The 21,309-nt window shown below is 37.0% G+C and overlaps 1 protein-coding gene across 1 annotated transcript; it reads right to left on the reverse strand.

The window, feature by feature from the left end:
- Nucleotides 1-1,569: 1,569 nt before the first annotated feature.
- On the reverse strand, nt 1,570-21,158 carry LOC105045408 (eukaryotic translation initiation factor 3 subunit A). The gene is made up of 14 exons (XM_010923676.3): nt 20,961-21,158; nt 17,537-17,636; nt 16,654-17,135; nt 9,396-9,611; nt 8,937-9,305; nt 8,793-8,822; nt 7,330-7,557; nt 7,067-7,228; nt 5,490-5,711; nt 5,186-5,392; nt 4,337-4,543; nt 4,162-4,242; nt 2,481-2,682; nt 1,570-2,221 (listed from the first exon to the last, which is right to left on the reverse strand). The coding sequence occupies exons 2-14, from the start codon at nt 17,580-17,582 to the stop codon at nt 1,770-1,772; spliced, it is 2,904 nt and encodes a 967-aa protein (XP_010921978.1). The 5' UTR covers nt 17,583-17,636; nt 20,961-21,158; the 3' UTR covers nt 1,570-1,769.
- Nucleotides 21,159-21,309: the final 151 nt, after the last annotated feature.

Raw genomic sequence — 21,309 nt, forward strand, 5'->3', positions numbered from 1 at the left:
CACGGGAGGACTTGGCCCACTTTCAGTCCGAAGTTTGGTAATGGAATTTTAGAGTTGGTAAAGAGACAAAAGCGAAATTCTTTGTGCAACATGAGCGATATAAAAAATCTGACGTGGAGTGTACTATTTTATATAATTGATCCATGTAGCCATCATTTTTCAATACACATTTAATATATTATATTAATATTCATAATTTTATTTTTTTATTTAAAAATTTTGAATGATGAAAATACTCTTGCTCTTTAAAAAAAATTATAACATCTTATATCCATATTATAACATCCTGCGTGCAGAAAGTTATAATTTTGACGCAAGATTTTATAATATGCCGTAGGATGTCATAATTTTTTTTAAAGAGCCGGGGCATTTGCATCATTTGAAATTTTCAAACGAAAAAGCGGAATTGCAGACATTAAATGCATATTGAAAAGTGATCGGACAAAAATATCTTTTCTATATTATGACATCCTGGGCCATATTATGACATTCTGCATGTAGAAAGTTATAATTTGATGCAAGATATCATAATATGCTACAAGATGTCATAATTTACTGGGCCATATTATTACATTATACATGTAGGAGGTCATAATATGCTACAGGATGTTATAATTTTTTTCAAAGAGCAGGAATATTTTCGTCATAAAAATTTTTTAAATAAAAAAATAAAATTACAGTCATTAAATATACGTTGACAAACGATAATTGCGTTGATCAATTACATAAAATGATGCGCTCCACGTTAGATTTTTTTACGCCGCCTGTGATGCACAAAGAATTTCTCAGAGACAAAAACAGATTTGGGCTATATAATGCATGTTGACCACATCCTAAATAGCAACCTTATGAGAAAATTTATTAAAATCAACTGCAAACATCGTGTAACTATATAAATATGACTGTTTTTGTGGTTTCTGGTGCAAACTTCTGTTTAGGTAATGATGAAAAAGTTAAGAGCCTCGCATACTTTGAGTTAACGAAACATAGCTCAGGGTAATATCCTACCCCGCAAATAATATCTAATTTATATGCATTTGTATCCATTTCTTGATATTTGAGTTGTATCTATTTTTTATTTGAATAAATATGGGTACAACTTTACCATCTGATTAATATCTGAATGCATATTCGTGTGTGCAAGACAAAGATGGACATGCGATACCTAGACGAAAAATAAAAAGATGGATATGGAATAAGCAAACTAACACACTCAACCTGGCGAAATCTAGCGCACGAGCTCTGCTCCCCGGGCCATATCTCACGGGTACCCTTACAAAGCAAACGTTTCATTCCTTTGTCTTTATTGTTAGGTTTTTTGAGGGTTGGGGGGGTCAAAAAATGAAAGGACACTGCTTCTTGGCTACCGTGAACTACCGTTGCTTGCCTATGCTAGATTGATGCTTTGACTGTAAAGGTTTCATGGGAAAGGGGGTCATCAACAGCTTCCATCAGCTAAACACTCACAAAGTCGATGCCGACTAACACTTGTATTAAACAAAGGCCATTGGCTAACCAGAGTTGATTCAAAAGGCCACAAAAAGGTTCAGTAGGGTGCAGCATAAGGTATCAATAAACAAATTCCTTAAAACATGATTGTACGAATTAACGGCAATATAGATACCCTCCCATTCAATTTGCCTTCCTAGCTGATCCACGCTCATAAATTATAATAAGATGCACAACCTCGATCCCTACCAAAAAACTTTTTATAGATAAAGAAAACATCATCTAGTTTCACTCCTTGCATGCAGCTAAGCTTGAGTGCATCAGCTGCGGGACCTCGATGAAGACCAGGAAGATGATGAGGACGGCAATCTAGAGCCGCCTCCACCATATGAGGGCCGACGATCGTCACTCCGCCACCTATCACTGAACGGGGGTGGCCGATCATCCTGCCTGCCCCATCGGTCAGGCTCAGGGGAGGCTGCTTGTAGGCCCTCGGCCCTCTCACGTCGGAATTTTGGCACATATTTCCCAGCACCTGATGCAGCAGCGGCGGCGGCGGCAGCAGCAGCAGCAACAGCAACAGGTTCAGAAGGACGTGGCCCAGAAACAGGATCAGTTGGCTGAGATGGCGGCTCGGCAGTCTTTCCTAGTAGGGCATCTCTTCTCAACTTTTCTCGTTCTTCCAATTCCCTCTCCCTCTGCCTCTGCCTTTCTGCAATTGCATCTAGCTTCGCTTTCCGCTCTGCCTCTTCCTTCTTCCGCCTCTCCTCTTCTGCAAGATTAAAGGATTAATAGAATTTAGGACCAATCTAACAAAGATCCAAATAAAAATGTTTTCATCCCCATTTAGGCTTTGGACCATACGAGATTGTTGACAAATTCTAGAACATTAAAATATTGTTTTACCAGTGTCATTTTTTAGGTACTATCTTATCAAATGTTCTTAAATGATGTTCATGAATCTGATATGACATTCAGTTTTTCAGCTACAGCAAGCATAGGACTGATGTAGATTGAGCAACAAAGAATACCTTCACGTTTCCGAGCTTCCTCCTCTTCTCGCAGCTTGGTCAGCCTCTCTTCCTCAGACTTAATATAGAAAAGCAGCTTACGTTTAATCTCCCTTTCACGTTTCCTCATAGCTGCAAGCTGGTTGATACGATCCTCTCTCTCTTTCTTTAATCGGTTATATTCTTCTTCACGGTGACTAACTATTCTATCCTGAAAGATAGCCTGCAAACAAAGACAGCAAAGTATTTGCAAAACAGTGGAAAGGAGGAAAAATAAAAAGAAAGAAAATTTATAACATCACATCGATGTAGCATTGCATAATAATGATTCCTTGGACAAACAGGAAAATTATTTGCAATTACATTCTTCATGACAAGCAAGATTTGCTTGATGATAAATTATGAAAAAAATTTAATCTTTGTCCTAAGGCACGACCGGAGGAAATTAGGGCTTTCTTGTCTAATGTATCTAACATATCTTCAAGTTCTTCTAATAACACAAAACCTTGATACTTTTGCTACTTGCCAGGTTCCAATTGATATCTCCGAGTGGGAACCCACTATGTGATGCAATACATTTGTGGGCATCAAAGCATAAAATCCCCAGTTATGTGATAACAAAGGTAGGAATATTAGTTGCTCAATCACTATAAGCAACATATTAAATATATATTGATAAAAAAAAATCCAGCAGAAAGGATAAATCACATCTGGCTATCAAAATAGGGGTACCAGCAAAGAAACAGCAGATCTGCATTATATTAATCTAGAAACAGGATATAAAAAGTAATATGATGGTAAATTATTGTAATATTTTTCGAACTGCTATGCCTCAAGATATGCTAGTATTAGAACCATAACCATCAAGCTTTGGTCCCAAGCGATGGGTAGGGTGAATCCTCATTCACCAAGCATTCCTGTTAGGGCTACTTCTGAACTTACTCCAAGCTACTATGTTGTGGTACATCCCATCAAACAAGGATGCCCTAGTTTTCACACATAATGAACTTGTTTTTGTTACCACAGTTTAACAAGCTTTTTATAAATGGCTGTCAACCTATACAGACAAGCCCCACTTGAGACAAGCTTTGGAGGTGATGGCCCGTGGCAATCCTACAAATGCCTATAGATAAACAAACATTGTGAGCAATTCCTTCGTTATTCAGTCAAATGTAATCACCATGTCAAGCCATTGATCAACCAGCATGCTCCATTTCACGGAGGGAACAGGGAAGGTACGTTGCTTAAGTAGACCATCAGACAGTAGAACAGTGTTGATTGTCTATTCTGACTAAGGATCTGCATGATGCCGGGAACATCAAAAGCTCTAGGAGAATGCCTGACACGTATCATGCATATCATGTATCCCAAGGATGAGATGGTACAGCCCACTCTTGTGGTGGAACAATCAAATATCCAATGAACATCAGGCTTTGTTTCTTATTATGGATTGGCTTTAAACATCTCCCTTTGCCATTAAAATTTATAATATCAAGACTGGAAAAAGGGCAGGATATTGAATTGGTCCATAGGATCAACCAGGTGGATATCAGAGTATCTAAACAACTATTGAATTACAAAATTATGTTCCATGGAACTGCTATTAAACCAATTTGTGGATTTTTGAACTACTAGATTGATACTTCATGTCCAAAGATAATACTAATAAAGGGATTTTCTGGAATCACTAGGATAAGCAAACCTTGTTATCTAACATCCTCGAGAGCCTGTTCTTCTCTTGGAGATCACCCGCATGGTGCTGCCTGCTCAGCTCTATCTCTTTCTGCAAAAAGTAGCAACATATTTTCATAAATAACAAGCAAGCTGTGAACATAACCTATAACATAGACCACAAGGAAAGTTATTGCAAAGCAAACCAGTTGTTCGTGTTCATGAAGAATTTTCTCTTCCACCAAGTGTTGTTGGTATGCCTCTTCAATCAGTGGGGCCTCTTCTTCTCTCTTTGCCCGTTCCATGTAATCCATTGTTTTTGCTAGTTTCTGCAGTTTCTTCTCCATCTCCTGACGCCCTTTCACTTGCTCATCCACAATATGCTGAAGCAGGTCTTTCTTTGCAAGCTTATCCTGCAGGATCATAAGAACGTCCCAAACTTTCAGAGAAAAACCAATAAACTTGTTCATTGTCAGGCACACGTGCAAACATGTACATGCACACTGTGAGAGAGAGAGTGGAGAGGGCCAGTAAACAATAGGCAAGTATACATAAGCTATAGTAGACAGATGAACCCAAGAATAAGTCATCTGAGGACAAAAAATGACCAGATAAATATATCTAACAGAGATTTCGTTCGAGTTCTAGAAGATTTGAAGCCAGAACATTTGAAGCCAGAACGGCCACTCAGTAAAGATCAAAAGAAAGAAGTTTTCATTTTAACTACCAAATAATCAACAATGGTGGGAAAATATATAAAATAACAAATGAAAGGGTAAAAATTACATTTGAAGGAAATTTAAACCAGCAAACAAAAAGATTGATCATCTGGTGATGTTACAAACATTAGCCAGTCCACATCTTGCCTCCTTTAGCATGCAAAGTTTTGCACGATCTAAAACTAGCTTCATTGTTATGGCTTATTAGTGTTGCCAATGAATCAGATCAACAAAGAATTATGTGAATTAATAAGTATAGCCCACAAGTCGCAGGACTCCTGGTATTGTATATTTTTCTGAAGTACCCAAAAAAAAAAAAAAAGGAAAAGCATATACCCCTTCAAGCAAAGGTTTCTTTCCCTTCCTTTTAGCAAGTTTTCCTGTTCCCTGAAGTAAGTCCTGAACTTCTTGAGCTTCTCTCTCTTCTATTTCACGGCGAATCCTCTGCTCCTCCCTTCGGGAGTACTCAGTAGCAAGCCGCTGCTGTTCTGCTTGTTCAGTTTGCTTCTGAAGTTGTAATCTTCTATATTCTTCCTCCCTTTCCTTAAAAGCCAAATACCATCCATTGCAATATATTAGTTATTTGGAAATCATAAGAATAGATATTTATTTGTAAAGAGAGAAATCAACTGATATATACCATTTCCAGCATATGGCGCTCATGTTCTTCCTTGCGTTTCTCAATTATCGATTTCCGGGCAAGAAGCCTTTTGTGTTCCTTATCCACTATTTCCGCTAAACCATGTAGGTTTTCCCCCAGTTTGGATTGCTTTTTCACTGATGGATAAATCAGGCTCCTCGCTCTATTAAGAGAATCAGCAAGAATGGTCAGGTGATCACAAAGCCTGTCAGATTCAATATCCTGGAGAGACGGAAAAGCAAGCCATACGTTCATCAAATCAATTCATATGAATAACAGTGAATGCACTTTAGTTTATGAATGTACATATGCCCAAGTTTATTCCAAGCATCATAAGGATTTTCTAGTCAATGGAGAATACACATGCACAAATATGACATTAAAAAATAATGTAAGCACAATGCAACATGCTTATGTTTAATGCAAACTGCAAACATTTCCCAGTTCCAGGAAAGTTTGGAAAATTCTAACTGAAATATTATCAAGGATCATATAATACAGATTGCACCTCAAAAACTCATAGGAACAGAGCAAAGGCGCAGCATAAGACCAAAAACATCAGTCACTGCAAATGCTTTTCATAGTAAGAAACAGAGAGAGAGAGAGGAGAGAAAAGAGAAGAGTTGCAAAACAATAGCATCTAGTAAATGTAAAACATGCTTGAATCAACAGTAAGGCCATATGCGATAAGGTGCATAATAAAGCACATGCAGAACATACTAATTCCATTGCCCTAGATTGTTGTTTTCGCTGACAACACAATCAAGATCCATTAAGCACAAAAGAATCACAGAAAGCTGAAACATATATTTATTTATTTTGTACTGTAACAAGCAAAGATACATCCATAAGTGTCTGCATAAAAGCTATAGAAAACAGAAACATCTAATAACTTCACATTACCGCCTCTAAGTTCCTGCCATATGTGCAAGAACCTGGAAAGCAACTATACAGCAAATACTGTAGAAAACTAAGTTTAAAGGAAGCAATCCCATCTAAGCATCCACCTCCTAAAGACTATTGGGTTTGTGAAAAAGATATACATAAGATGTCAAGCAATCATGCTCATAGGCATAAAAATAAATAGATTTAAGAATCATGACTGCTGATAAATAAGTTGCCTACACCTAAAGCAACATGAATAATACCTAACTCGGACAGCAAATTGGATAGGGTAAGGAACCAATTTCACATAGGGTCAGGATCATGCAAGGTCTTGCAACTCAAAACAAAATAAAATCAAATCATACTCATGCCCTTAAGAAAATCAAGATAGTCAAAAAAGAGTGGATTAGACACAATTAGAACAGATTAGAATTAAGTGGAAAAATTTAGAACCAACTGATATATCTGGTGTTTTTTTGCAGCCAAAATGTGTGTGCATGATAAAGAAACCATAACAAGAATATGCAAGGAGAAAAAACATGAGGCCCACGCATGTGCCTGAACACAGTAGGCATGCATGTATGCATAAAAACCAAATAACTCAATTGCGTTATGAGAAAAAGCAATGGCCACTTGTAAAAGTGGCACATCCACCACATGAGAGGAAAATTTAAGAAAAAAGGTGCACATACCACATTACCAAATAGAATGGCATCCTTCAGGTGATCAACTTTCATAGCAACAAAATTATATTTAACTGCGTCAACTGAAATCTTCTCCACAACTGAGAAGTCAAAAAAGGGTATCATCTTCGATAGCATCTCAATTTTCATCGATTGATATACCTGAGAAACCTGAACAAAATAAAGGCAGAATACATATAAATACGTATACGGATTCTGACATAACAATAATTATAGAAAAGGCACTAATAGAAGCAGAAAAACAAAAAAACCTGCTGTAGTGCTCTCAATGTGGTAAGCTTTTCGAGAGCAGGGATATATTGTGCTAGTTGCACTTCTGGAACAGAAGAGGCTGACGAGAGCTTGCCCCCAAGTTTGGAAATTTTAGTAAGCAAAGGCTGAACTTTTGATGCAAGGTCCAAAGGAAGGAATTCGTGCTCTAAGAGATGGTAGAGATCCTTCACTTCTTGGGACACACATGTCATTACACCTTTAGTGACCTGCAGCAAAATATGTTTATTAAGCTAACAATGATATATACAATGCCAGCCTAATAAAGTACATCTTACACATGAGTTACCAAAAATCATATTCAGTTATGAAACACATGAGAATCAAACTAATGAGACAGTCGAGTTTAATCCTGTACTTCTTTTGCTTAAACACCAATTCAGTAGGCTTTGATGCACCTCTACCTTAGCAATGCTCTTTGTACCTCGATGCTGTAGGGACAAAAAACCCCGCATCCAAGAAGACCACGCATAGTTTGTAGGCATTGAGGCATTTTTACTGATAAGCAATGAGCAAAGCAAATTCTGAGATTATTTCCCCAGTAAACCATAAATTTACTTCCCTTGAGTTAAAAGAGTTATATGATGGATAATGATTGCTGGGGGAGACAGCCAAGGTAACACATTTCGAACAATATTTATTCCACCCACTTTGAGCACAAAGAATTTTATGACAAAACAAAAGAGCCAAGCATCAAAGTAATGGCATCATGATCCAATTCATCAATTCCAACATCTGACCTCCAAAATTACAAGCAGGTAATCATGGTTAATGAATCTAATAGTGTTGATGAAGACATCAACCACTTATCTTGCAAAAGGACAGAAATGGCTAAAAAGGTATAAAGCTTGTAGCATTTCACATTTTCAATGTTATATTTAGTTTGACATGTATTACATAGTCACACCATTCTTTAGGCATGTAACATAAAAAGGAATGTATATTACATTTAAATATCAAAAATTGAACTCACAAAACCCTATTTTCTACTGAAAACCAAACAAAGAAAGCTTAAAGCCTTGAAAACAAGAAAAAATGGTGTATTTGGTATGGTACGATACAACACTAGTACAACCAGTATCCTATCCGATACCAAGAATGCGAACCTTCGTGTTTGGTGGATAACATTTGTCATTAGATTATGAATCTTCACATTATATGGATGCAATGGTATTATTATGTTTAAGTGGATGATATTTTATAGCTTTGTCCTTGATGTTCTTGCATTATGATTTGCATGAAATTGATGTCAAATATTGTACAAAGTATAAGATAAGAACAAAGCGACAATCATATAGTTAAAATGCAAATCAAAAAGATTAGTTGCTCCTCCTCAAATTAAAGGTTTGACTATTATACTATCAAGCCTGCTTATAAACACAAGAAAAAACATAAACAAAAAAATATCTAAAACATTACTATTACATGATGTCTCAAGTCATACCAATTCCACAAGGAGTGATGAGCGTGAAAGCTGCAAAATTTAAAAAAAAAAAAAAAGAAAAAAGGAAAAAAGTTAGGATACACAAACTACACCATTTGCAAAACCTGGGAGTAAAATGATAATTAGTTAAAAAAAAAAACATACCATTTCTCTACTCTCTCGTTTAGGATCAAGAGCGAAGTTGATAAGGCTTGCCATCTGTAGATTGCGCTCCTTTTCGTTTTCAAGCTCCAAATGAGATGCACCATAGTTACGGTCATATGGGGCCACTGAAAGTGCAGCTAATAGAACAGATGATGCTATCAGTTGCAAATCCTTTTGTGATAAGTTCTTATTGTAGCTCTTTTGCAGAGTGAAAAGTCTAAGCCATGCAAATGCATGGTAAAGATGACTTTCTGAGACCCAGAATATCTCTGTTAATTTGGCATAATATATGACCATCAAGGATGGCTTTGGACTTTTCTTTACCATGCTCATTAAACCATGGATATCTTCTACTGAACGGAATGCTTCCTGTAACAAGACATCACAGAAGACCATGATAAGAAACCAAAGTGACTGAATGCAAGTGCAGACAAGAATGCAAGTTGCTATATCACAAACCTGCCACAGTTCAAGATCAGTTGCTATCTTGAGCTGCTCTACTCGTGTATCCAAGTAAAGCTGCAAGCTTTCAGGAGCAGTGAGATCAGGCCTATCTCTCTGATCACGGTATTTGTTTAGATTAGCAAGATGGTTCCTTATAATCTCACATAACCTACGAAACTCAGTGGTCCTCTTATACTGTTTACAGAATTGGAAAGCCCGGTGTGCTGTCATCTAAATAAAAGAAGCGAATAAACAGGCATAAGATAGCTGGGAGAAGCATTGCCAAACAAATATTATTAATAACTCTTAGGTCATGCATGTCATGGCAAAGTTTGATGTTTTGTCGCTTGTAGATAAAAATACATCAATAAACAGCTTATCTGAAATCATCTATTGGCAATTCACCATAAAAGAACAATCGCGCCAGATTCTACAAGCAAATTGTTTCCATATTCCACAGAGCTACAGTTTAAGATACACAAATAATCATATAACCATAACATCTAAACAAAAAATTATAGTCAGTAGCGTTCATTATTTATGCATTCATTTTCAATTGTTTATTATGATAGACTGCATAAATATAACAACATCAGAAGGTAGAGCAACATCAGGAATTTCATTCTCCACTTTTAATCAGCTAGATCCAAGGTTAGGTCTGGATGCATCATTATTGCTCTAGGTTTGTCATAAAGGAGCATACGCACACAATACAACATGTGCACGTGTCTGGACAAATCGAATTATCATACAATGGTTTGTGTGCATATGAGAACACGTATGATACAATGAATTGCATTAGGATTCAGAACACATATCATACAATGAACTGAGATGGTAAAATCTACAAATCATTCATTCATATAGTTTTTCATGCAATCTTATGATGCCATTCCACTAAAATGAAAATGTGAGGTAAAGCCCATAAACTTGGTGTTTTTAAAAGAAGTTCTGCAGATCAATCATGGTTCGCCGAACTAAGCTGAACCGCCTGGTTCAGGGCATGCCGAACCATACTAGCGGCCGATCGGGACGGTTCCGGTGTTCGAAACGAGAAACTAGCGAGGAGGAGAGGGAGAAAGGAAAAAAAGGAAGAGGGGAGAAGGAAGGAGAGGGAAAGAGAGAGGGAGAGAGGGCCTCACAACGCCGTCGAAGGGCAGCTGAGCTCATTGCACTGCTGTCGAGCTCGATGGAAGCCAGGGGATGGAGAGAAGGAGAGGGAGAGGAGACTACCGAAATGCCGGTGAGGCCACTACACCACCGCCGAGGTTGGTGGAGGCCAGAGGGGCTTTGCTCTCCTGATCGAAACAAGAGTTTCAACCCCTGTTTCATAATTTTTTTGGATTTATCAGGTGAAGTCATTGTTTCTTCACTACGAAACAAGGGTTGAAGCCCTTGTTTCCGCCTCTCCTCCAACCTTCAACAGCAACACAGCTGCCTCACCGGCCCTCTGAGGGCCTCCAAAGGCCTCCTTTCCGCCTCCCTCTTCTTCCCTCCTTCTGCCCTCTTGCGGCTTCTCCCAAGGTCAATAATGGTGCAGCAAGCTCAACTGCCCTCCGATGGCCTCCAGAAGCTCTCTCTCCCTCTCCCTCTCTCTTCCTCTCTCATTCTCCCTCCACCCTCTCTATGTGTTAGTTTGGACACAATATGGAACAGTAGGAGCGTGTATTGAATCATACCACCGACCGACTGGTCCGGGCTCCAATACCAACAAAACGAACCTTCATATCAATGCATTTGCTTATCCAATTAAGCCCCCATGCAACATGCACATGGCGGTCATTGTTCTTGCTGCTCAACACAAATAACATATTTAGGGCTCGATAAGTTATGCTAGAATAGAGGAGCAGCACATACGTTAGTACACCACGCAGCAAACAAGATTGAAAACATCATGCTCTCAAATTATCCATGCACTGGGCATAAGCATAGGGCATCAAAGAGAAGCTTTGATATCCTGACAAGGCTGTATAGCACAACACAGTATGCAAGATGCATTTCTTGGACAAGCCCAACAAAGAACATTGGAGTGCCCAAAGTTTTGCTCGACAACACCAAGATTTTGCTGCCCTTTTAATATGGTAAGCCACAAAAAATTATGCATTAATAGCCAAGTGCTGCATAAGAATACATCATTTATCCAGTTGCACACCAAGGCTCACATGACAAAGAAGCAAAGAAGAAAGAATAAATGAAAAGGAAGATGAAAAGGAGTTGCAGTATGCAAGAGGTCAAGCCAAAGCATATATGCGGACAGCATTTTTTTACTATCTAAAAATAATAAAACAGATGAAACACAATAAAAACAATAAAAATGATAGTAATTTTTTGGACAAATAACAGCAATACTTATAATAACAACAGCTAACAAACAGTGCTTACTATATTGTACTTAAAGCTTATAGCAATAATTATGAAGTAATTAACATACTAACATTATTATTACCTACACCCAGCCTGCAAACCCTCCTCCAGCCTAACCATCAGCTGGAACCCACTTTATTTACATGGGCTATAAAGGATCACAGGCAATGGTAAGCAAGTTATATATAAAATTACAAAATGTGAGAGGGAAATGTATGCAACCACGGAATGCTACATGGACTGCCTTTTCACTCCATATGCATTACAACCGCATATAAAGAACATTATGCAGGCAAGGGACTGCATTCGCATATGCTCCTGCACAACTGCATTTTTTTTCCTCTTTTCTTTTTTTGTGGTCTTTTTTTTGGGGGGTGCGGGGGGGTGGGGGGGATAGAAGAGATAAAAAGAAATAACTAATTCAAGCCATATCTAGTTGATTCCTATATCTAAAAATTGTAAAATCGCACAAAATCCACAATCATGATAGTGTAACAACTCACATCAACAGTCAACATTATCTGTGACAGGAATAAGACTTCAAACCTATGTCTAAAAATTGTAAAATCGCATGAAATCCACAATCATGATAGTGTAACAACTCATATCAACAGTCAACATTATCTGTGACAGGAATAAGACTTCAAACCTATATCTAAAAATTGTAAAATCACACAAAATCCACAATCATGATAGTGTAACAACTCATATCAAAAGTCAACATTATCTGTGACAGGAATAAGACTTCAAACCTCTACCTTACAACAATTCCTACAAAATCATGAATTCTTGAACAAAATAAATTCAAGAAGTTCTATCAATCTAGAATATAAAAGACAAAATGTCCATATCTCAAGTATTTCTCAGAAAAGCCTAGAAGTCAAAATTAAATTTAATACAAAAACCCCGTTGTTTCATGCTTCCACTTGTAAATTAGCATATTGCAGCCATAGGATCTTTATGAATGTGTTGCTTGAACAGATTTACATATAGGAATATGAAATGAACTTGTATTCAGTCCAAGTTGATGCAGTTCATTATTAACAAACAATATGTGAGTTGGTGGACAGAAGAAATGCATGAAGGTGAAACGATAGCTTTCTTTATATATTCCAATTTTACAAAACTTGGGCTAAAGAGAACATTTAACATAAAAACAACAAGAGCCCTCAAACTCATGATCATCATGACTCTGGCGCTCCCTTAACCCAATCTACAGCAAAAATAGGATTCCAGCACTAAAAGCTAACAACGTGTTTTAAAAATGGGAAAAAAATTAAATACCATATGTGGAGAATTTTCAAGAAAAAACTCCAAAAATTCATCTTCTCATTTTTAAATATTTATTAATATTCATTTAAAATAAAAAATAAATCTAAAAATTTGATAGCTTGCATCAAAGAAACAACAATAGACCAAAGCAATGAAGAATGACTTAATCATGATGAGAATGCCCTAGTTAAATTTCCAGTCTAGAAGACAGAACAAAAACACTTGCTTTATATAATGACAAGCACATGATCTAGATCTTTTAATAATGAGATGATCCTGTTCTGGACTCTTTATTCATTCAAAAGTCTACAAGATAATGCTCATTCTGAGTGACAATATAATGTACCATGTTCATTACTTGATTATCAATTGGTTCAAAGAAATATTTGCACACTTTATCAAGACACACTGGCATATAAGAATGTGTAAGCATACTGACAGATACATTGAGGATTAGAAAATCTGCTTGCAAAACCAATCTTCTTCTAATCTGGATAACCAAATGCTTCATCAGAACAAATGAACATGTCAGGTATTAAACTAATCCAGTGTAAAACCACTCCCTCAATCATATTTGCCCAACCATATTAAGGATTGTTAACATAAAATGAACAAATTTAACACTCTAAACAAATCACAATATACAAATATTGCCTCTGATGTATTTTTATAAATCTAATTACATAACATGAAAACATCTATCAAGACGTCTCCAATGAACACATTAAAGGTGCCAAAAAACATTTAATCATAGTTAACATCTTTATCAAATAAATCATAATAAAATCAGAATTACCATTATAAAAGTTGTGTCCACTTTAAGATTTCATGAAAAATTAGCATTCAGGTGAATTAAAACACAAACATCAGAAATACAACAAAAACCCATCTTTTGCAAGATCACTTTAACAATTTTTGTGTCATTTGCCGCAGCAATAAGAGTTTGATAGACAGATTATCCAGAAAACAATTGGATGTCAAAAACTGAAGTACCATCATTGAGCATTTATTGGTTTTTTATGGGAAAATGAAAAACAAACATTGTTTGGACACAATTCCACAAATGGCCGTCACATGCATAAACTTGTTGTTTGACCAAATTAACAGAACTAAAAGCATTTGAAAAAAATTCTTTTCAATTGAAATGAGGTGCTAAAAAATTTTAAAAATTTTCATGTTCAAAGATTTCAACCATCCAAGTAGTGTCAACATTGCCTTAGTCAACCCATCAGAATAAAAGGTTTTCAATCATGTTGAACTTAAAATATTCATATTTTAAAGTCTGTTCAGGATGATTGATTATGCACAGGTATCAAATCATGCCAGCACACATGGAAAGTCTACTCCAGAGCACTTCCAACAGTTGTGAACAAAACAAGTAACATCTGACAAAATGACACAAGCCAAGCCTTGATATGCTACCAGGAATTTACCAAGACCGACTTCCCAAGCATGGTAGGTCATGTCCCAATAAGGCCCACAAGCTTTTAACTTACATGATAAAATACTCAGTATTTTTTCAGATTTCCTTATTCCATACATTTTTCAAGTTTCTCTTGTATCTGTTGCAAACCACCATTGCATGACCGTACAAAGAAAACCTATTGAAGATAACTACCTATAACAACAAGGCCAAGTGGCAAAACAAGCAACACAAAAGATAGGACCAGAATGAATCCCCTATAACTCCTACCAATTACTTTGACATAGCTAATCGTATCACCCCATACGATTTGCCATGCCATATCAGTAGTGAACCAAGACTTGGTACTGGAGAGGGGGTACCGAGTCTCAATATGCCAAACCAAACCCCGTACCAGATGCACCAACACTGTATCGGCATGGTATCAGTACAGTGTTCAGCATCGAGACTGCGAACCTTGCTTGAGAGTTATGTCCTATCATATATCAACCTCATATGGCAAAATTAGAAAAAGAAAAAGAAAGGGTTCTAAAGAGGTTCTAGAGATTGGCCATGATATTAGTCGGTGTACCACAAAGCACCTAGTCAGTATGCAGGTGCCTTTGCATGCGCTTGGGCAGAAGAGAAGGAGAAAGAAGCTGCAAAAGCAAAGTAGAGGAGGATAAGGCAGAGGAGGGTGAGCAGCATAAGAGGCAGATAAGGTGGAGAAGGATGGGGAGGAGGAAAAGAAGAGAGGAGAAAAAGGAAAAATGAGCAAGGGTTGCGCAGGAGGAAGTAGGAGGGGAGCTGGAACACTACAAAACATCTTATTCCACCCAGACCTTATATGCAGACCTTTTGGGGGGAGGCGGGGGAGGGAGGGGGCGTGGTTGGGAGGGGATGGATCACATATGCATATACAATGACACCTCAAACAATGGAAGGACATCATCACTATCTTTAGATCATTCACAATATTATAACAACTCCAATTCCAAATTAACATGGAAATGGAACCCCAGTCCAGCCAAGGTATTAGGATGAATTTCACAAAGCACATCTCAGAGACGTCTTAGCAACTTTGCATGAAGGATGGTACATGAGAATACTTTTCATCCATCTTCCAACATAATTCCAAGTATCACTATCATTCCAACCACCCTAACATTAAATTTTCAGGTGCACGAATTTGAAGCTTAACATGGAAAAAAATATTGGGATCTTCAACGAGCATCAAGGTCCCAAGTAACATTCTCATGCACAAATATTAATTTACCACAATAAATAAAGTTACAGATAGTCATCATTGACAATAAAAAGTTCAGTTCTCATTCCCATCATATCATTTACCAGGGAGATAATGGGCAATCCAAAGATGGACAAATCTTTCTTCAATTTTTTCTCTTTTCTTTTTTAGAGGTTCCTTTCAACAGGGTATGTCAAACATCACGCCCAACAACATAAAGAATCGGAAAAGGAAAAAAAAAAGAAAAGAAAAGAAAAGAAAAGGCAACATAAACAACAAATCAATCACAGAGCATGTTGAAAAATATGATACAGATAAGAATTTAAAATGCAATAATTTGGAATTTGTATTAGCTAGTGCATGATTATATCATGTTTTTAAAACTGACAAGGGTCTTAACCACACATACTTCAGCAGCCACTGAAAATCAGAATGTAAGATCTTGGTAAGAAAAATAGTCAAATGCATGACAAAAATGTTTTAGATTTATGCAGATCCTAATAGGCAGTTCTGACACAGAATACATTTTGAAATGAGCAAGTTCAGCATGCATAGCAGTAAGCATACACATGTGGGTGGGCAGAAGAAGAGAAAAATAGTCAAACGCATGCAAACATATCTTAAATTTATGCAAAGCCCAAACAAGTAGGCAGTTCAGATATGGAGGATAGGTTTTCAAAAGAGTAATCCAAAAACACATATACTAGTGCAATATGCATGGTAATGAGCATACACATGTGCACGCACGCAGACAGAAAGAGCAGTAAAATCTATAAAGGAAAAAATTAGAACTAAAGAAAGTTTTATTTCAAACTTCAGAAACACTTCTAACAGGATATTGAACAGAATGTAGATATAAAAACCTTTGCCTTCTAGTAAATGTCACAAAAAAAAAAAAACAAAGATTGAAATGAAAAGGTGACAAATAATGAAAATTTTTCTATGCAACTTAACCTTTCAGGGCTGACTATTAAAGAAAGATGACTTACTGCATATAGAGCTTCCAACTTAGAATTGTTCCGCAGAATCTCAAGCACTGTTCTATATGTTTCCCACAAAAATTTGAACCATGGAGTCACAAGCTCCCTGTCAGATCTGTCCTTTCCTTTCTCCCCACTGACATAACTCAGCATCAAGTCCTCAGGCCTCTTATCTGCTTCTAGATCCTCCACATCCAAAGCATCTTCCAGGGCTTGTGCTTGGCTCCTAGCTTGCTCAGCCCTCTCAGTAGATAACTGCATGAAATGTTTTATCACCTCCTCCAAAGAGCTGACATTTACTTGCTGGCATATAATACGGTATTGGATAAGCCCATCCTTTGCAAATCTGCCTCTTCTCATGTCCACACAGAGTTCTACATATTTAAACATGATTCTTTCCAGGGTCTTCTGCCATGCCCTGTACCTTTTTGAAGTGATGAGGTCATGAAGAGCTTGTAAAGCTGCTTGCTTTTGGCCAACATTTATTAATTCTGGTTTCATGCACAAGAGGAAGTGAGCAATTTTCACAAAGAGAACATGCAAATGAATTTTCCATGTCATTGAACAATTATTGCAAATACAACGCTTGAGTATGAAGACTCAACCAAAAAAGTCAACCAGACCACAAAAAACAAACAACAGAAAATGGAGAGTGGATTCATATTAGCATAACTACAGTGCCTCCAAATGAAGGAAAAAAAGGAACAAACTTCCAATCTTGGAAAACCACTGTTCTTGTAAATCTTCTTGATTGGACAAAACTTTATGCCATAAAACTCTTAGCAATGCCCCTTACAGATGCCCAAAGAATAAGTTGAAGAAACTGGCAATTGTTAGATTGAAACAGATTAACAGCATCAGCAGAAAAGAGAGAGAATAAAAAATCACCTACCCTCAGCACGCTTCAAAGCATTCTCTGGCTTAGCGAAGGTAGCCATGATTAGCAAAAAGATTTACTAATGCTTGCTTCCAAAAAGCAGAACAAATGGAGCCTGCATCACAACATACAATGGCACATTAATACTTGCAAACAAAAAACAAACATAAACCACTGGATACACTAAAGAATATCAAAGTTTTCAAGAAAATCTGCTTGATATCAAAGGCAACACCAAAGCATGCACATTTTAAAACATTACATGTTTACAAGCACCCATTCTAAATGCTATCAATTCTTCAACATGAGGTATCAGAAAGCACTAGATTACATATGGGGGAGACCAGTAGCCAAATATGCAACCAGGAAAGATTACTTTGTGTCCAAGAATTAACTATAAACAACTCATATGATGCACACTTGCCAGAAAAAGCCATACATAATCGGTCTTCTGATTTATTATGTAGTATTAAACCCAACATGTTCAAGGTAAAACAATCTATATCTAGTCTCAGTGAACGCGCACTGTATGAGGGAGAAGAGCAAAAAATCTCAATGGGATGTAAACAAGACAATGAAAGTTTGAGATCAATGAAATTCTTTTAATCCAAAAGGCAACTCAAATGGGTATATGATGTTAAGCTAAAGGCATCCAAAATTTAGACTTAAGAGGCTTTTGGAATAGGTTCTGGACCTAGCATGCATCATCCAATTTGTTATTCAGACCCAAGCTGGCTGTTGTCAGGTCCATACTTAATAACCAAGTAGTTTGCTCAAAAGTATTCAGCATATATAAATTTTGCATATATACTCCCAAATAAACATACATGAGATGTGATGTAATGTGTGTTTGTGTGGATAAAAGTAAAACAACATACCATATTTTTAGTTTTATATCAACAAATGTCATTTCGCTTTCTCATGGTTTGTAAGTGAAAGAAATACTCAAGCTAACCAAACCAGCATATTAGTTCAGTTTGGGTTTGAATCTGGAAAAAGATAAACCTCTCTACTAGGTTCAGGTTCAAGGTTATATCCGATCACAATATTCTTTTGGATTTGACTCTTCCTTTAAGCCATGGTTTGCTATACTGCCCCATACTAGATAGTACGGGATGTATCATACCAGTACATTGTACCACCTCATACTGGCAATACCATACCGTACTAAACTACATACCAACACTATAATAGGATTTTATCAGTATGAGGTCCGATACTGAGATAACAAACCTTGCTTTAAACTGACTTGTTTGCATTCTTAGTTAATGACCTACCTTTGATATTTATGCTGTTATGAAACATAGCCATGCAAATGAATGATGCCTTATGGCTTCAGTCATGCAAAAGACCAATAAACCATAAGAACAAGAACATAAATAGAAACTGCTGAATTCTTTTAACATCAGAGGAAATAACCTCTTTCATTGAAGAACACCTCCCTCCAGAAAAATCATAAGAAAAGGGTACCTTATATTACAGCTAAAGCAATGTAGGAAAAACCTGTGAAGAACCCCTCTCTTTTCCACATTCCTATTACATAACCATCTCTCTAGAATTTCAACTAGCCCCTTGCTTTCTCTAACATAAGCACTAAGGCTAAGTCTTGGCCTGTATAATTCTTAATCACAGCTAGCATAAGCCCATCGCTGCTATTAAGAATTCTGAAAATAGCCTTCTGGATCCTACATGTGAGCCCATATCTGTGTGATGCCAAATTCTGATTGCAAGAAACCCAGCACCAAGTTGTAAATAAGAGGATTCCTGTTTCCTCGTCATATAAGCCATGAATCACCACTTTGGTCTTTTTTTTTCTTAAGAGTATTGCAGAGATTCCTCGATCTCTCATTCCCTATAAACAGAACCCAGGCCTTTTTTGCATGCCATGGCAACCCCTCCTCTTAAGTTCAAATTAGATTTACCTCTTACTGAACTTAATATCTATTTTGCCCTTTTCCAAAAGAAAAAGAACACAATCTCTTTCTGAGAATCATCAGTTTGGCCAGATTTTTTTTTTTTAAGCCAACTTCAGAATTCTTTTCTACCTTTTGTGAAGATGCCCCTTAAAGTGGTATTAATCAACTAAAGTGCCTGTTATTGTAGTGCAAGTAAGCTCATAGACTCTCCATGTTCTTCACCTGAAGATGCCTCTCTTTTCTCCAACAATGCCAATCTTATCTTCTGCAGGAAATCTAAATTTTCAAGATTCTCTCTAAAGAGAAATTGTCTAAATATATAACTTGAAGATCCTCTGGATACTTCTGGCCTCATGAAAGCTCTACAAACTTTTGCTTTTCACTGGTAGAATAGAACATGCTCTAGTTCGAAAATCATGATTTGCTGATGCTTTGGGAATCCTCCATTAGAAGAAAAGGCACCATCTTTCTCCTTTAGAGATTTACCATTGCTCAACCCACATTAACAATACTTCTTTTCAACTGGTATATATTCTTAAGATTATCACCTCCCGTCACCACAAAGCACTTTCTTTTTTTTTGGTAAGCAATGGGCAAGCCCTAAATGACTTTTTTTATAAGTAACAGGCAAGCTCTTAATGAAACTTACCATCTTGCCTTCACACTTAACCATATCCTTTGTTCTTTAAAACAAGCCATCCAGCAGGAATGATTCACACATTTCATCAGACAACTATGTTCCCACAATAATTAACATTCCCACAATAACTATATAAACTATCCATAGGGGAGGGGTGACAACCATGATGTCATTTACAGGGGTGGCAACAGTTTTGGCTTGAGACTTGTCAGATATGTATATATAGATATAGAAATCCATCCATCCATTCCAATACATTATGTATATATATATATATATATATATATATATATATATATATATATATATATATATATGCATGCAGTATGTATGTTATTTATTTATTTATTGTTTGTTGCTGAGGAGGGGCGGGGGTGGATAGGGATTGTTCGCTTACAACAATAAGAGCATACGATAGACCACATGGAAACAATAAGAGCAGAAGTATAAGCAAAAATGCCTCCAACAGTATAGACACACAAATATAAGACCTGTACTTGTCAGCTGAACACAGAAAGCGTCTCTTTTATACAAATCTTAACGCACAGAAATCCAAGAAACAGCAGACAACTGCATAAATTCTAAATCAGATGATGTCTGTTAAATTTAAAAAAAAAAAAAAAAAAACACTGGAAACCAATTTAAAAAAAATCACATCCACGCGGGGACCTAAAAAAAAATCACATAACAATAAAAAAAATCAGAGAAAAAAAAAATTTCTTGCAGTTAGACCCAATAAAATATCAACAAAACCCCGGCATCTCAGCAAAAAAAGAAAAAAAAAAAAACGTTAATTTCCGCCTCAGTGAAGCTATTCCTGCTCTAAAGCATGATAAAGAGCAAAAGAGAGGAGAATTTTAACGTTATGGAGGAGACTATTCACCTAGGTGTATGGAGGAGATCTCCTCGGTGCTAGGGTTTTAAGAGTGTGACTGGAGCGATGAGTTTGAGACGCCGATATCTGGCGTCTTCTTCTCCTCCTCTTCGAAGTCTCGAGTCTCGATCCCACGGCCGGAGCTTGGGATTAGGATTTGCCTTCTCTGGCGGCGGCGTGATGGGGGGAGAGAAGGGAGACAAGGGCGATTAGAAATAGATACCAAGCAAACAGTTTTCCTACTGCGGACCGCTGCTAAACTTTCGGTTTCGTTTCTGCTTTTGCTGAACCGAACCGGTCTGACGGTGACTCAGGTCGAGTTAAGATCGGATCACAGTTAAGGCGCCAATGCCCTCGA

The sequence above is a fragment of the Elaeis guineensis genome, chromosome 5 (assembly GCF_000442705.2).
Source record: "Elaeis guineensis isolate ETL-2024a chromosome 5, EG11, whole genome shotgun sequence".
In the NCBI taxonomy this organism is placed as follows: domain Eukaryota; kingdom Viridiplantae; phylum Streptophyta; class Magnoliopsida; order Arecales; family Arecaceae; genus Elaeis; species Elaeis guineensis.

Excerpts from the sequence above, each read along its gene's own strand:
- LOC105045408 (XM_010923676.3), bottom strand. The coding sequence starts at position 17,582 with ATGGCTACCTTCGCTAAGCCAGAGAATGCTTTGAAGCGTGCTGAGG. Across the intron at positions 7,558-8,792 it reads CATCACTCCTTGTGGAATTG|GTCACTAAAGGTGTAATGAC; the intron begins GTATGACTTGAG and ends ATTTTGCTGCAG. Across the intron at positions 7,229-7,329 it reads CATTGAGAGCACTACAGCAG|GTTTCTCAGGTATATCAATC; the intron begins GTTTTTTTGTTT and ends TATTTTGTTCAG.